Source organism: Poecilia reticulata, linkage group LG17 (genome assembly GCF_000633615.1).
Source record: "Poecilia reticulata strain Guanapo linkage group LG17, Guppy_female_1.0+MT, whole genome shotgun sequence".
Taxonomy (NCBI): Eukaryota; Metazoa; Chordata; class Actinopteri; order Cyprinodontiformes; family Poeciliidae; genus Poecilia; species Poecilia reticulata.
This window is the reverse complement of record NC_024347.1, coordinates 11,729,284-11,747,152: the sequence shown is the minus strand read 5'-3', so window position 1 is coordinate 11,747,152 and position 17,869 is coordinate 11,729,284. Positions and strand designations below refer to the sequence as shown.

The window sequence follows — 17,869 nt, the reverse complement described above, 5'->3', positions numbered from 1 at the left end:
AGCTCCCAGGCCTCTGGTAGAGGACCCGAGCTCAGAGGATGAAACAGACCACCCGCGGAGGGTGAGAAGGGAATTTTTTATATATATAAGTAATCATTTCTATGTCATTATAATATCAAAAACACAAAATTTCACTATGAACTGATTCGTTTTTACAATAATATATATTTGATCATGTATGTAGAAATCATTATTTTATGGGTAAAAAGAAAATATAAATAGCTCTTGTGGGCCCCTGGTGGCCGCGGTAGGTACCGCACGCTTCGCTGGAATTATGAACTGCCGTGCAGTGAGCAGAGCATCCAAACGTCCAAAGCACCGGTCCGAAGTTAAGTTAGCAAAACAATGTCTCAAAACAGGACTTATCCTTCAGGGAGGGAGAAAAGAGGAAGAATAGAAAAAAAGCCAAGATAAAGGTTTGTTTTAATGTGCCTTGGTAATGTAATGTAATGAAAAAGATTTGTAAAACTGCTAATTAGAGGTGTGCCGATCGATCGGCCACCGATCATAATCGGCCGATTTTTGTGAAAAAGTTAATGATCGGTAATCGCCGATCACCAAAACGATCACATTTATCTCACTTCGCAGCCTGCAGCTTATTTCCTCTTTCCTTCACACTGCGCAAGCGCGCAGCAACAAATCCTGCCGTGTGGAACTTGAACGCTCTGAGTGAACGGGGAAGTTTGCTGTTGCGGCGGAAAATTACCTCGGGAGTGAAGCACGTCAGAATGCATCAACACAACGAATATATGGCATTTAAAAAACAGGCACTTGACGGAGTTCGGCTATATCGAACTTGACGGACATACGGAGCGACCCGTAAAGCAGGTAAAGCAGCGCTCAACTACTAACACTCACCCGGATTAGCATCACGGTCAGAAAGCTAAACAAATAAACCGAAAAATAATTCCAAGTATACTGGTAGTAATATTTCACAGACGGAACGCCGTTTCTGCTCCGCCAGACAGTGAAATCTCACACCAAACCTCTGCTTAAAGCTGCAGCATGTAAACATTCGCCGTCCTAACATATGACAGATAATTTCTGAAAAAATAATCGATCTCCTCAGCCTCCTCTCTGTGTTCTGCAGAATTACTCCGCTCAGTCAGGAACAGCCAATCAGAGCCAGCATTAATCAGCTATAGCCATGCTATCAGGAAGTTATGATTTAGTAACTCGGGATTGTTTATTTTAATGGAACCTGCATTTGACTTTGAATGAATGTCTCCTTTATTACTTGACATTATTTGATATAGGCAGATTTATCTGACTAATAATTTATGGAACTGAGAGCCTTACTGTTAAGTATTGCAAGTTTTTCAGTTGTCCTTTTGACTGAATAGCTGTTGTATTGTGCCTGCAAGTATTTAGCATTTTTATGTCTAAATTAGGTGAATTTATTGCCAGATCATTTTTTTTTTCATTTTGCTACATCACTTAGTATCATTTCAACCTAAAACAAAAAATTAACAGTCAATCCAGGCAATTGGCAAAGATAGGTGATCAGCAGAGATGGGTGATTCGTATCGGAATCGGCAACAAAAAACCTGATCGGAGCATCCCTACTGCTCCGATCAGGAGCATCAAGCTAATAGAAAATTAGCTTGATAGCAACCTGCAACGGTCCAGTTCAACAACCAAACATTTATGCTAGGGTCTTTGCGTTTGTGTGAAACTGAGTTTAAAATTTTAATGAGTTGATTCTCATGGTTGGCTTTGTATATTTCTGAGGTATTTTTGGGTTCAAAACGCCGTTTTTGATAATGTTTGATAACAATAAGTAAAACTTCCCGATGTTTGACATTGCCTAGCAAAATGTCTTTATGTCAGGCTACATAGCTGCTACATCGATGTAGCAGCTGTAGTTGGGGATATGTCGTTTGCTGCTGCTGATCATAATCATGTTGTGTCTAAAACAAACATTATTTTTACATCAACTTCTGAGCTGTGTGAAACTTCTGTTAAAATCATTTGAAGGCTCAGTCCAGTACCAAATTGACATTCTCAGGGGAAGAAGTCTCACCTATAAATAACATTTTTAGCTATGCTATTGGAGTAACGCTTAGGAGAAATTTATTTAATCAAAGAATGTCAAGAATGTGTATTTATTCCATCTTAGGTTTGGCTGCACTTGTTGCAGTTTTCTGGCAGATCCCTGGTTACCGATCTTTAAAAAGCCCGACCTGTCAATTTTGATGTTGGCTAATATGAATTTTTTTTGTCTTAAATGTTGCTAAATATAGCAAGAAAGTGACTGAGTTGGTAGCAGTGGGGTGAATATTGTTAACTGCAAACGTTCAGACCTGACCTGTTGGGCCGGTCTGTCAGTCACACCTCTCACTGCAGGACAGAGAAGAGGACAGAGGCTGATTTTTAAACCTTTGGTGACAAAGATAAGATTAGGGGATAAGATGGGCTTCACATGTAAGTATCGGCCAATCACGATCCCCCAAAATTAAGGAAATCGGTGCCCAGAAATCAACTGGTCGATAAATCAGTTGGCCAATAAATGTATCCTATATTATACATGTATATGAACAGCACAGATGCGATACATTTATAGCAGGTGTGTCAATGATCTACTGATTGGGCTTCTGATTGCAGCATGTTAGCAGAACTAGAGGGCCCCAAAACTAAATTTCACTTAGGGCCCCATGGAGGCCTGGGCCAATGTTCTGACTATCTGTCAGACCTCGTAAATCCAGCATACCTTGTGGTAATGCGCATGCGCACATCGATGTTACGTTTCTTATGAATCCATCATACCTGTAGAAGTTTCATTTTGTGTGTTTTTTCTCAGAAGTCTACGGTAAATTAAAAAATAAAATAAGAAAAATCTAATTATTTCCACACAGTGTCCAGAAAGAGTTGTTCTGCTTGTTGCCTAACAGCTTGGGTCAGCATACAGCGTTATTCATGTTTTTTTTTTTTTAGGACATATTCTGTGCAGTTTTCTAAAGAGGTATTAAAATATTAAAAAGGCAAATTAGCTGTAGGGACAAAATATCCCGCGGGAGACCAAATTTGTGGTCAAACAGTATTTGTAGTAATAGTGATGCTAAAGGGGACTAATGTCTTGTTTGCAGTATGGTAACGATATTGGAAACAGCAAAAGTCATTTATGTTAATATGTTTGATTACCATAGCAGGTTAATTAAATAAAATTGGCCGTAAACCTCTGAGAAATAAAACACACAAAATGGAACTTATACAGGTATGTCGGATTTTAAAGAAATCTGCTGAGTAAGCAGTATGTGACCTAACATCGATGTACGCATGCGCATTACCATAAAGTATGCTGGATTAACAGGTATGACAGACAGTCAGAACACCTGCCCTGGTTTTGACAGACACAAGAAAACTCATGTCTACTAGCTGAATAGTAAACAAAAACGCTGCGTCCCTGGGTGGGCTCGAACCACCAACCTTTCGGTTAACAGCCGAACGCGCTAACCGATTGCGCCACAGAGACAACTGCACATGCTATATTGTTAGCCGTAATTGAACACTGGAATCCATACGAGGTGTTAAATTATTTTTGTTTCTGCATATTTTCAGCAACTGACATTGCATTAGTAGACAATTTTAGCGTCGCTGGATAATAGCGCCTTGCATATACAACGCCACCGTCTAACGTGAAATAGGCGTTTACTTAAGTGAAAAAAAGTTGATAAATCAAACAATTCACAATTAACTAGCAAAAACCAACAAGAAATGTGGCGTCGCAGATATAAAGCGAGGCATTGGGGAAGCTTCATGTATCCGTACTCAACTAAGCTAGTGTTAGCTTGTGTGCCTCACATGCTAACAATCTAACGACATCACGTCAAAAATGCCATTGCTTATTCATTTCAAAGTAGACGAAAAAGTTATAAAGTATAACCAAATGTGCATTGAAAAACAAGACTTGTAAACATATAACAAAATCACATCATAGCTGCTCTGGTTAGAAATAAGACACGGCTCCCCAATTGCAGGCACAGCAGAGTGGCGCAGCGGAAGCGTGCTGGGCCCATAACCCAGAGGTCGATGGATCGAAACCATCCTCTGCTATCATCTTTTTTGTGTCTCTTTACCATAGTATCTATAAATTATAATTCTGCTATGGGATGCTGAAATTACAGTATGTGTGAAGCTGTTGCTGTATCATTTCTAAACATCAAAAACAATACATTAGCGTTACACAGATGACCAAAGTATATGTTACAGTCTGTCTTTGTGAGATGAAAGTGTTTCATGGTTTCATTTATTTTACAAAGTCAAAAGTACTGTAATAAATGTCATAGAAAAATTAAGCTGCATTTCAGTAGATTTTGAATATTTTTAAATAAATTATAAAATCATACATATATGTTCAGATTCCATTAATCTCTCTGTCAGTCTGTCACATTGCCAAATGCAATCTCTCTCTACATGTGAACTGCAGTGGGTCTTAAAAGTAAAATTTTAAACATTTTTATAAAAAATACATTCTTCCCCCACCATATAACAATTATAAGCTGAGTTGTGCAGAAGCATAACAGACTAGTCGTCTTTATGGAAGAAGACAGGCAAAAGAACCATCTCTGTTAGTGCGTTCAGGAGAAACCAAAGGACAGGAGATGTCATATAAGAAAATTATCTATCTTACAACATGAGCGCTACAACCAGCTACATTTTCATAGCATCTTCATAGGCCATTGTTTTCTGTACAAAGCTAAATGGATAAAAATAAGTCATAAAAATAAGCATAAAACTAAATCTTTACTGAGCTTTACGTGCTCTATTAGCCACAGAGGATCTGTGGTGGGTCAAGTTATTGAGGACACAACTGTTGGTCAGCGCGGACAGTTTGGAGTTCAGAGTTTCTTTACTTTTTCCCCAGTAACAATCCCCTCCTGGATCCGTCTTTTCTTCCTTTGCTTTATCCTCTTCCTCCAAGTCAGCCTCACTCTCCTCATCACTGCGCTCATCCTTTTCCAGCTGTAGAAAGTAAATACAAAGGGTTAACTCTGAATAACAAAAATATGCAGCTTGTTGAATCTTGGATAAAAAATAAAAAAAAATAAAATCAGAAATGCCATCCTGAGTTCAAGCACCACTGTGGTTCTCTCACTTTGCCTTTCAGGAACTTGTAGACCATGCGCAAGATTAGCACAGCCCAGAATACGTGAAGAGCTTGCAGCACCATGAGCAGGATGTTAAAAAAGTAGTAGCCAGCGAAAGGCTCAAAGACCTCCATGGACAGGAGCAGGGTGGTCCAAATGATTCTGGAAGAATCCAAAACATAAAGTATTGTAACGCAATTTAAAAACCACCTAATGCTTCTCTTCCACTTCACAATTATATACTACAAAGTGTTGGTCAAACACACCATGTCTAGTTTAAATGAGTCGAGCTTAGTGATGGTAAGAATACAAAATATATAAAAAGGTTAAAAGGGAGACTACTAAATACGATTCTGATGCACTGAAATCCTCACGTCTTGCAGTGCTATTGAAACAAATTCTTACCTGCTGGGGAAAATCACCAGTCGAGTCACAAGAAAGACCACAGCAAACACAACAAACAGAGAGTCACATGTCTTCCTCCAGCCGGTGCCGTAGTTGAACATCTTAGCCGACTGTAAAAAGGAGCCGTTTTTACTACGTTACAAATTTTATTAACCCCACGTCTTCACGACAAGTAATCACTGAGGATTACGAGAACAAATAATGAGCGTAATATAAAAGAAAATGAAGATCTCAGATCAACAGATGCAAATCTTATACTTACTCTATATGTTGTCGGCATGGAGTTTTTTTTTAATCATTCTATAAATCCTACACAACTTAGATTTAAATTCTAACTTTGTTTCTTCTGCAAAACCCTTCCCTTTAATCAAAAACCTAAAAACCCTATGTGATTTTTAAATATCAAAATCACAAGATTTTTATGCAACTTCCCTGCCGACTACAACACAGATCTCACTGCAGATCTTTTCTCAGAACAGCCTAAAGGGCAGATTGAGCCTTTGATTACGAGCCTGATTGAATTAGGCTGTCGTTTTATTCAAATTTGATCGGCCTACATTGGGGGGAACAATTATCGTTTCATTTTCAGCGCAGTCACCTCCAACAATATGTCAGACGAGTCGTGAAGCAGCATGACCAAGGTGCCGATGCGGATGTAGTTGGCGCAGTAGGAGAAACCGAGCAGGAAGATGGTCGCCAAATGGTGGATCACCTGCTCCTTAAAGTCCTGGTCGAGGCAAACATACAGACGAAGGGAGTCAGCATGGAGAAACAGGAATAACCTTCACATGTCAACAGGAATTCAGATTTTTGGTCACTAATGTACAAGTGTGGATGGATGTGGAGATGAAGCGATCGAAGCAAGGGCTGTAACCAGGATTGAAGCTGCCGCAAGACTTGTTAGCAGCTCTCTAAAGTGAAAACGCAACATCAACCAGTGATTAATCAGTTCATGTCTTTACCTTCCTTTTGACGTCCACGGAGATCCGGAGGAGCAGAGAGCCATAAAATCCCAACTCCAGCATGTAGTACCAGAAATGAGCTTTCTCTAAGGGCTGTGGCAGAGTGACAACAAGCAAATAACAATAACTTAATACTTGAACAACGCTTGCAATAAGGTAAAGTAGAGTAAACTTTAAACTTTCCCAAGTTGCCTTTTTAGATATTGAATATACAGCGCATTTGATTACATACTGAAGAGTTTATTCATGATAAAACTCATGATAAAATAGACATTCCACTATCCTATCATGTTGAAGAAATGTTGAAATGTAAAAGTAATTATTACAAGACAACGTGTTAAGTTTTGTTTTAAGATCAGTCAGAATATGGACACTTCACTGCTGTGGTCTAACACTGCTTCTACTTCGATGAACCGATGTTAGTGTGACAAAAAAAACAACTAACAACTATCTGTAAGGCAGCAAACTAAAGGTCAGAAAAAATGTGAAGATTTGACTTTTATCTTTAGATACAACTACAAAAACACAAACTCAGTGAGCTATCTGGAACAAAACACCATCACGTAAAATGTTACCATCTGTTTTCACCTGAATAGGATAAAGCCTCCAACATTCCCTGTGATCCCAGAACCAGGGTCTCTGTTCACAGACGGACAAGAAAGACACGAGATCAAGTCAAAATGGGGTGGCACACAAATTTCAGATGTACACTGCATCAATTTCAACTCACGTTGACCAAGGAGGTCAGTCCAGCTACAAATGCTGATAGGTAGAAGAAGAACCTCCAACTGTAAAAACAAAACTTTAGATTAGAAATTTTTGATCAGGCCTATTTGTCTTGCATTAGATTCGACGCTCCAATAGAAGATGATCTGGAACTGAATTAAAGATCCCCTTAAAAGAGTAAAAGCACTCACGCAGCTTCAGCAAACTTCTTGGTTTGACTGGGTCGGTCTTGGTTCCGGCGAACTCTGAACCAGCTCTCAATCTGCCTCTGGGTTTTTCCACATAACACCATTAAGCTGACAAGTTCAACCTGAAAAGAGAGGATTGAATTGTGAATTATTTTCTGGCTCCATCCAAAATCCTCACTGAGGAAGAGGCGATCGGTGTAACTGCGGCACATGTTTCCCCCTCAGGTTGAGTTTTCTAGGAACTGGGATTATTCAGGTTGGTCTTATGCTTCTTCACTTAGCAAGATCCTATCAGCAACTACCAGGAAATGTTGACGTGTGAAATGAGAAATCGAGGCCAAAGGCTTAAAACTGCAGCTAGGCCACTTTTTAGTAGAGCGGCGATTATGCAAAACAAAAAAAAACAATCAAAAACAATTCATGATAGTTTAGAACAACAAATGAATTTCATGAAATAATTTGATCATATTAATACTTTGCCTGAGCCTACTCTACATAAATCTGTTTTGCATAATATCAGATAAAACCAAACGGCTGTTATCAGAGGCCCACACAGTGGAGAGGTGAATCAGTGAGTGTGAATCAAATGTGGGGATTTATTTACATCTGACAGCTCCAGAGAGAAAAACCTTTAGGCTACATGAAATATTCTATTTACAATACAATTTATTTGTGTCGCAAAAAATCTCTGATAACAGAAAAAAGTCGCTAAATTTGTCGTTAATCGCTTTTCTTTTTTTTTTTTTTAAAGTCACTGGAAGTGTTTGAAAAGTCGCTAAATATAGTAAAACTGAGAGAGTGTCGGAACGGGTGGGAGCTTCTTAAAGAGACAGGATCAATTTCCGACATAGTTGTAGTGTTTGATATATACAGCATTTTTACAACAACTGAAGGCAACATATTTACTTGACTGGGGTATAAAATAGTACTATGGGTCTGAAAAATACATAATACTTCCCCCCGACTCTTCCCTCTTAAAGGTATATTCTCTTTTTTTAATCACATCTTCCTTAACCATAAGAACCTTCATTTTATGTGTGTGCATTCCCATGCTCTCATGTACTAGCTGATCTTCAGCACCATTACGGGCAACCCTGTGACCAAGCGCTTTGCAAAATCGGTGCTTTTGGAAACTTCAGTAACTTTTCCCGTCAAACTTTGTGGGGGTTACGCAGGCTAAGCAGGGCTAGTTTGTAACAAACGTTTCCTGAGTTGGATGTGCATGTTCTTGATGGACTTGATGCTGAAGTTGCATGTCAGATTGCAGGATGCAATCACGCAGTCGCTTTATCAACTGGTGTTCACAGTGAACCATTTTGCCCACATGCAGGAGCCCTTTAAACTCACCTGCGTCGGCTGTTTGCTCCTGTGACAGTAATACGACTCCAGCTGAGGGGAGGGGGCGGCGCTCACTTGCAATCTATTCTTCACCCCCAGACAGCTGGCGATGGGCGGGGCCAAAAACCTGTGGATGAAGAGAACAAAGCAGGGGCTTGTCAAATGTTGTGGGGTCACGAGCGCAGGAAGTCGGGGTTAATGATGTTTTAATTATGCGGAATAAGCCAATGAAAGGCTTTGGTTTTTTCTGTCCTAAAAATACACACACACACACACACACACACACACACACACAAGACGATTAATCAAAGTCTTAATTTTCACTCTTGATTGCAGCACCAGGTACTCAACCACTGTAACCACAAACAAGTCCTGTTCAGTGAAAAAAGACGTTTTAAAATGAAGAGCATTGCCTATAGCCCTACTTAATCAACAACTAATCGTTCATAGTTTCTGTCTATGTATTCTCTAAAGATTTGTTTTCCCAATGACAACAAAGCCTGCCCTGCTCTGCTATTGCACCTGCTCATATGCTGCAGGTGTATGCTGCACTGCCTCACTTTACACTTTCCTTGCAGTGGAGATAAAAAATAAAATAAAAAAAATCACATTACAACTACAAGCTTAAATGTATTTTTTTGTGTTTTTATGTGACATGCACAAACAAAACAAAATAAAGCAACTTGTGCCGTAGAAGGAAACTGGGTGGTTCTGAAATTCCTATTTTCTGGAACAGCGAGCTCAGAGGTGCTGTACCTCTCAAACACGCAGCGAACTGCGACAAAGCCCAGAGCGAGGGGCAGAGTGATCAGAAGATCCTTGGGACGGGGTCTCTCAGAGTCCGGCAGCTGCTCCAGGTCTCTCCAGGTCACACCAGGTGGAAGCCAGTACTCCTGTCTCCACAAGTCTGGAAGCAAATCCATGTTTTTTTTCTTCCTGTGGACAAACTGCAAGAGACTGCAGGAGAGAAATGCAATAAGCAAATGTGACTTTTTTTTTTTTTTTCCTGCAACATTTGTTATGGTAGAAAGCCCCAGAGGTCACCTTCACTCTATTTTCCAGGTGTGATGCCACAGTTCTGGTCCAGTAACTAAACAGTGGAAGCTTATGCATAACGTCGAGTATTTCCTGGTTTTTCTCATTACTTGGCCAACAAAAATGCCTGTACACAAATCAGCCCAAAGCTTCCCAGTATACAGTAAGCACTTATAAAGGACACAAAAGGCTTGAAAACATGACATTATAAAGAACAACAACAAAAAAAACTAACTAAATAAAGAAACTTCAAATATCTTCATTAAATGTCCAATCAGACTTCTAATTAAGGTGCAGTGAGGCAGTAAGAGGACATTCATATTTTTTTTATTATTTTTTTTTWAATTTATTTTTACAGTGAGAGATACCGAGTTGGGTGAAGCCGTTCAAAGAGTCGGCCAGAGAGCAGAACCGTACCTGTCAGCAGTAGCTCTGTGGACGCGGTGTCCGGATCAAACCTGCAGGCGGAAGCATAAAAAAACCCGCTCAGACGGAGGTCTGGTGGGGTCTGCAGAGGGATGCGCCTCTCGGTGCCGCTGTATCCCGACGAGTCGACGACGACAGGACGGCAGACACATCTGTCAAGCCTGACACGGTGAGAGGAAGCGGTGGGCTCAAATTTCAAAATAAAGGGCGGGTCATTTGTTTGGGTCCACTCAAGGGAAACGAGGTTTTAAGAGTTAAGCTGGGCAATTCATTAGGTCGGATTATATGGAAATGCGGCCATGTTTTGTTGGTATGTACAAACCTGTTGATCTTTGCTCCCAAATCTTAAAGTGAGTGGTTTCTTCTTCCCAATTAAGCACAAATGAAAATCCTTTTTAAAAATTAATTAATTAATTTATTTAGCTATTTCAGGTTAACCAAACACATGAAAAATTTTATGTTTGCAGCCCCTACCTCCAAAATTGATCATATTGTTGATCGTTCACCATCTTGTCAACCATATTAGATATTTAGTAACCTTTATATAAAAAAACAACTTAACACTTTCCCCTTTTCAGTAACATTTTAGATGGACAACAAAAAATTATTTTTGTGTCTTTTTTTTAAATTCTACTTGATGTGACTTTGTCACTAGTTGTAGCAATCGTAAGAACATAAAACATGAATCAGCGTTTACAACGTGAGAAAAAAGTCAGAAACAAAGCAAAAAGGGAAATGTTTCATGGTGTATTTGTTTATACAGTGCATTTAACAACATCTCAACACCAGCAAACACAAAGGTATATTCCAGATGACAGTGATGGCAGAGCCCTCCTGGGTTACAACTCACACAGAGAGGCTGACGACACTCATTGCATCAGTCCAGGACACTTCCACTAGTAAACACACACCTCTGAGATGTTCTGCTCCTGTCCCATCTGCAAACTTTAACCAGAACCAACGCAGTGCCTTGCAGACATTTTAAGACACTTTTGACTTTTTGGCAATAATTGGGAAGCGGACAGGAAATGTTTTTTTAAAAAAAATTATTATTTTTTTTTTAAACATTTTAAGAATAAAAGTCTGAATAATGCACCGTGCATAATCCTGCTTAGCCAAAAGTCATTCTGGTTATCTTACAGGATATGAAGATATCATCAGCACCTGTATGTGCATGAGCACATCTCTTCTGTCATGCAGGAAATAGTGGAGTACACACTTTGCTGTGTCTCAAAATTAAATCTCCCGGAGGTAGAAATGTTATCTTTTAGTCAGGTGTGACTTAGAAAGACCAGCTTAAATGGTGCCCCCCTGCTTTGTATTAAACAAAAAGAGATTTGCATGTTTCTGGGTGTGAGCTGAGCTGAGCTGAGCTCGTGTTTTTGTTTGTCACTCATGCTGTAAGGGGAGATCTATTCAAATAGACCATTCAGAGTTAAAGGCTGCTCTTTTTAGGCGGGAGTTTTCCACTGTGTTTGTCCATGAAGTGGGAAACACAGACACCTCCCTGCTCAGAGATCAGGTGTCAGGCATATGGAAATAAGTCCTTCATATCAGCCCGGTTTCAACCGGTCTAAGGTCATCCTTTGTTTTTTTTTTGTTTTTTTCCTTTTCTTTTTTTTTTTCCTTTGGGATCCAGACTCATTTGCTTATCCATGTGCATTTATTTGCGACCATGCACTCACGGTGTGAGTGAGGGGCTGAGGGGAGCTGAATGCCTGTTTTGTTGCTTTGTCAGGGAAGTAACTTGTCAGGAACCAGTGAAGCAAAGCTGGTCTTGTTGAAGAGCAGACTAATGAGGCGCGGGGTTCCAGCCATCTGACAAACACAACTTGAAAAGAGCCGCTTTCGTCTGACTGCCGCCTTTGTTCAAAATCTGGGATGACATTTTAAATATATATATATAAAAGTATATGGTGGTAAGAAACAGAATGAAAACAATGGTCTTGTCAATGATTGCAAATGTTTTAACGGAAGAGAAAAGTACATGAATTAATACAACATTCTTATTAGATGTGTATAAATAGGTTTGTGAGTGTGACGCTACTCTTTATTTGTGTTAATATTTCCATACTGCAATTATTAAAGAGAGGAAAATATAATGTCATCACCATTACAAAGGCTGAGTCACATGATCTTAATGAGAGCCATATAAATTGATCAGGCTGCTGTATTTATGTCCCTAATACTTCGCATTATCTGCAAAGCCATTAACTTGCTTTTTTAACAGCTTTGCAGATAATGCAAAGCTATTAACTTTGCAGACTTATTAAAGTCTTGTTCTGCAGTTAATTTTGTAAGTTAAATGTTGATTTCTAGAAACCTAACCAAAATGAAGATAAGTCATTGGTTAGAAGCCCTAGATGCAGGACAAATGGTTATTTTAAATGCAGCATGACTTTATGAGGTCAAAGATATATTGATATATTATTACAGATAAACAGAATAATAATAATTTTTTTGAGTGTTGACTTGTTTAAATGATGACACGATTATTTTCCAGACCAAATTTTCAATGACTTGCACGTGGCGTTCATGATAGAAATTCAGACTGAGGAAGTAAATTTCTCCACTGATTCTTGTTCTCAAAGCATCCAGTAGAGGTCGCTGTAGGTGGGAAGACTTGAAAGCCCCGCAGAGAATAAAGAATCTTGAGGGAAAGTTCCAGAATAACTAAATTTAATCAAATTGAAAGTCTGATGGCTGTGTTTCTACATTAATTTAGTTTTTCTGGATTCTCTTGTGTGTAATGCCATGCACGTCTGTGAGACATTAGTGTATTCTGCAGATCTGTAAATGAGCTTAAGTGTAAAAAAAGAAAAAAAAAGAAAAGACTGACAACAAAAATGGGTGCCACTTTGAAGCATATTATTAACATATGTATGCTTTACAAGAGCTTACATACAAGTAGTACAAACACAATATTAAGGTATATTATCAAACCTTCTTCCAGTCATTATCACTACAATTTAGGCATAAATAAACTGAAAATATTACAAAACCAGTGAATACAGAAGTAGGAACTTTATCCATCTACAGGAAATCCCAGATCTTTCCAAAGGCACTGCTGGACAGATTTGGTTGGTGCAGTGAAGGGAGGTAAAACCGATTAGGGGGAAGGTGGCAGTGTACATGTATTTCATCATCATAACTTAATGCTTTTGGTTATCAGTCAGTGCTGTGACCCTGCACACTGAGCCCTATAAGCCTCTTAAAAAGGCAAAACCCTCCGACAGTGTCCTGCACTAAGTGTTATGCTGATTTTTTCTTTCTTTTTTTATCTCATGAAGTCGAAATTAATTTAATTTTAAAAAACAACAACCAAACAAAGAACAAGAATAGTTTCATTTTGTGAAACAGTAGACAGGAAACCCTTAGATAATGAATCCTTTTTGAAATCATTTCAGCAAAGTCCAGCAGGATTCACACTGAAGATACACTTTTATTAAAAATAAAAACTTAACACCCACCAAGGAATAAAAACTAGATTTTTTTTTCTTTTCTTTTTTTTAAACTTTACAACAGCACATTTATAGTTTGAGGCCTCCAGAGCCGGCATTACAGCGCGTATTAGTTGGGTCTGAATATCTACCCCAAACTCATTTAACTTCACTGTTATTTAATCAGGATGTCTAGTTACGATCCAGCCCTGGGATTTGTAAAAGCATTATAGAATCACAAAATGACGTGAAAAAGAACAGTCACAAGTTATGTAATGTACAGATTAAGATGTTTTCTGTTTCAGCGTCTAAACGCCACGCCGAGAACAAAGACTTTCACTGCAGGTTCGGATGGATGCATGGCTTCTGTAGTCACTGTTTTCATATTGTCACAGTGTCTTGCAAAAGTCTTCATACCCCTTTGACACAAACTCAGACATCTTTTTTTATTGAGATATATATGTATATATGATAGAACCACGCAAAGTAATGCAGCATTGTGAAGAACATAATAATTAGAAAACATTATTCCCAAATATATATCAGAAGAGTGTGACGGGCGTTTATATTTACTGCCTTTCCTGTCATATCATCAATAAAACACAGAGCAACCAATGGGACTCTGAAGTCACCCAAGCAGTAAATTGACATGTTTAAATAGTAAATGGCCTTTAGTTTTCCAGCGTTTTATCAAGTCCAGAGGATTCCCTAAAACGCTTCAAACTGCAAGGAGGTCTGGTCACATAAGACTGACACATCCAGGGCAATCCAACACAAGCAGAGCGACAAAGGAATGGTTTGAATCAAATCGCTGAAGTCTAGTTGAGAGCCTGTGGGAAAATGTGTTCAAGGGTGCTAATCCTTTTGCAAGGCACTGACTCTTACAAAGAGGGACCCTGGAAACTCGCCTTTATGCCCACCAATCATCAGCTTTGACATCTCTCGCATTTTTTTGAAAACTCAAACAGGATATTGGTCAAAAGTCTGCCTGTGCAGACCGACTTTAGATCCGTCCTCCCCTTTGTTTTCCCTTTCTCTTTACACCATTGCGTAATCRAACTGCCCTCTGTCCAGCCCCTTGTGGTCAGTCCATGTGGACGAAGGCATGCTGCTGTAAGGGTCGAGTAAGATGCGGACGCAGCGTACCACCAGGAAAAGCAGCAGCAGAACCAGGAGGCCCACGAAGCACAGAGCTGAGCCCTGCTCGGGGTGCCCCGCCGGGGGCTGCATCGCTGTCGAACCCCTGGGGAACCCGGGCGGAGCTGGGGAGGAGAAATCATAGTCTACAACCCAGTAGGGTGCGTCGCTCATCCTGGGTGCGGGTGCTTTTCAAATCGCTTATCGTTGAACTTTAGTTGTGAGGTCAGAAGCTGGGAGGACTGGCATCGCCCTGCTTGCTCTTCTTTGTCCCTGGGTCTGATTTTTGACGTCACGTCGTTAAATCTGGCAGCAGCTGATTACACCRGAGTGTGGAGTTTCCCTTAAGCTGGGGGAAAGCAGAAACAACAGGGCACGGATCACTGGTGCAAATTAATAAKCCCTCAGGTAAACCGAGAAGCAGGCCGAGGCACGCTCAGCGAGGTTTAATCACGCCTAATTGGCTGGTGTCGGGTTATAAAGCTTCTTTATAAAACTTCACCCGCACATAAACACTCAGAAGAGAAMTAARTATCAATACTTGAATTTGCTGCTGGAAGCATAAGAAAACCAGCTCATTAAACGTTATCCAAGATTACAAAGTGAATCATAAATCTCAGATAGATAAATCACAGGACTTCCAGCGTGTTTTGTTGCATTTGAATTACTTCAATGTTTCGTTCATTATTCACCAAGTTAATTTTCTACAAAAAAAAACATATTTTGAATTGCATATTTTGTCCTGAGTCAGCAAGAACGTCCCTGTTTCGCTGATTCGGAAACCTGAGAGAGAGAGAGAGAGAGAGAGAGAGAGAGAGAGAGAGAGAGAGGTAACAAATACAAAAAGCCTCGGTGAGTGTGGAGAAAACACAGCTGCTCGCGGATCAACATTTCAGTGGTTTTGAAATTCATGCCATTGTTAAACCAGTTCTTCTCTTTGAGAAACTACGTGAGACAAGAAGTAGGCTTTCTGCCCKGATCTCTCAGGAAAATTTCWGCACAGGTAAAGAAGTTGTGTAAAGACGTGTTTAAGTAAAAAAAAGAAAATAATCTTGGTGAGTTCTCCATGGTGTCTTTAATGAGACCTGGGGTGAAAATACATTTCCTGTAGTAGACATTTTCACCAAGTCAGCATTTTCTATTCCAGGAAGCTCTGCCTGGCTTCTACCCCCCCAAAAAAAAGCACATTTCAGGTCCTGTGCTCTCTACACTGAGGGGCCAATCACAGCTTTAATATGGAGTCTTGAATGCATGGTGGGAGGAAAAAAAAAAACGGTACCTGACTGAGGATCAACTGTCACATGCTTCCAACGGGGCTGGAGTCTCCAGATAGCAGCGCTCCTGTAGGAACAACATGCAGAACATGAACTGAGCAGGACGGGCCACGCTTCAGAACGAGGATGTAGACAACAGAGTCTGCATCAGCAGCAGATTTGTCAGTCAGAGCTCCACATGCACTCAGTTTTCTTGAATATTGGTCTGATTTTTATCACTTGCCAGAGAAWTTGACAGGAAGGAAGCAAACTGGTTTTGTTCCTCCTTAAATCCCTCTGTGTTTGCCAGATTTTTMTTGGTKTSCATAACATGCACTCCTTCTTTTTCAGAAGTCTCAAGCACATGAATAGGAGGTGACGTTTAGTTTGGAGTTTGGTGCATTTTCTGGAAACCTCAAGTATTTTAGTGTGCAAATGTTTCTTATTTTCTATTTTTTAATATCATTTTTTTAATCTCTTCCCATGCTGCAACAAGAATATTTATCAGTTTGGTTTTCTTAGATTTTTAAATGATTGCAGGAGTTTAAATCATTCACTTAAAAACTGTCATTATCAATCCTGTGTGTTTTTAAGGGTCACCRCAACTAGAACGATATTTATAATCAAACCAGATGCATAAACACCTGCTCGCAATCTTTCTATTGTTTTAAAATCTTTTTTTTTTTTTTGCTCACTTTAAAATTTCATTTCTAATTCCACAATAACTCGTAGAGAGTTTGTCGTCTTTTTAGCAACATGCACTCCTGATTTTTAAGGTTGTCTCTAAACCATGAGCGTTGAAAGCAAATCAGATGCAGTTTGGAGTTCAGCACATTTTCTCTGATCCTGGAGAATGATTGGTGGATATGCAGTAAGGATTTCAGCAACACTTTATTTGAAGGGGTGTCCATAACACTGGCATAACACCTGTCATGAACATGAAGGAGTCTATGTGAACGTCTATGACTGTTGTCATGAAGTGTCATTTGGTAAATAATGACACTTTCAATGCAAAGATGCTTTAAAAGTTGCATTGAAAGTCCATTAAAAGTGCCAACTTTGCATTATTTGGTAAATACTGACATTTTAATGCAAGGTTTACACTTTTAATGGAAAGTCAATCTGTTGTTTCACTTCAGATATTGAGATTATACGTTTTGAGTTATATTCAGCATAAAGATAGCCGGCTCAAAGTTTGCTTTTGGGTCACTCGTGAGCTTGACAGGTTAACAAGATCAACAACAATACAGCAAGATTTCTTATCAAAGCAAATGGATTTACATATTCAGGTTGTTCAGAGCTACAAAACTGGAGCCTCTTTGCTTGAAGAGATTTTAAAGCTGGTTGGAGCAGCCGGCACCATCCAGCCAGGCCAATAACTTCTGACATCACACCACATGCAGCGACATATGGCCCTGCGGGTGGCGTAATACCTGTTCCCGTTTTCTAGTCCCGTGGATTATGTGGCAGCAGCTTTAAAAATGTCAAGGACTTCAAAAATAAAGCGAGTTGTCAAAAGTTAAATCTAAATGCGGTTTTGATCTCAAAATGAAACCGGAATTGTTAACAACTTATTTGCAGTAATATTATAAAAAGGGCTGAGTTAAAGACGCAGCTCTAAGAAAAGATAAACTCTTTAACTTTTCAATCTACTTCAAACCAAACCATTAAAGAAAAATAAATAAATACTTCATTCGCTTTCACAGATTYGATGGGTGAAAATTGTTCTAACTATTGCTGAATCAGTTATCATACAAYGGCTTAAATGACATGCAATAAATKAACTTACTACAGAAATCCACACCAAAACAAAGRATGCTAACAGTAGTTCATACTCAAGGGTCGAACTGATCAGATGAGACCAGAACTTAC

General features: G+C 39.4%; 1 protein-coding gene and 2 non-coding genes across 3 annotated transcripts; 1 reads left to right on the top strand and 2 right to left on the bottom strand.

Annotated features, from left to right (window-relative positions):
- Positions 1–3,398: 3,398 nt before the first annotated feature.
- Positions 3,399–3,472, bottom strand: trnan-guu (transfer RNA asparagine (anticodon GUU)). Its single transcript has one exon. It is a non-coding gene; the product is annotated as a tRNA-Asn (tRNA).
- Positions 3,473–3,981: 509 nt separating this feature from the next.
- Positions 3,982–4,053, top strand: trnam-cau (transfer RNA methionine (anticodon CAU)). Its single transcript has one exon. It is a non-coding gene; the product is annotated as a tRNA-Met (tRNA).
- A 176-nt stretch (positions 4,054–4,229) lies between these two features.
- On the bottom strand, positions 4,230–10,338 carry cers4b (ceramide synthase 4b). The gene is made up of 11 exons (XM_008433673.2): positions 10,159–10,338; positions 9,463–9,663; positions 8,716–8,833; positions 7,372–7,490; positions 7,185–7,242; positions 7,043–7,093; positions 6,455–6,547; positions 6,091–6,219; positions 5,493–5,602; positions 5,096–5,249; positions 4,230–4,962 (listed from the first exon to the last, which is right to left on the bottom strand). The coding sequence occupies exons 2-11, from the start codon at positions 9,627–9,629 to the stop codon at positions 4,744–4,746; spliced, it is 1,218 nt and encodes a 405-aa protein (XP_008431895.1). The 5' UTR covers positions 9,630–9,663; positions 10,159–10,338; the 3' UTR covers positions 4,230–4,743.
- Between the last annotated feature and the right edge of the window lie 7,531 nt (positions 10,339–17,869).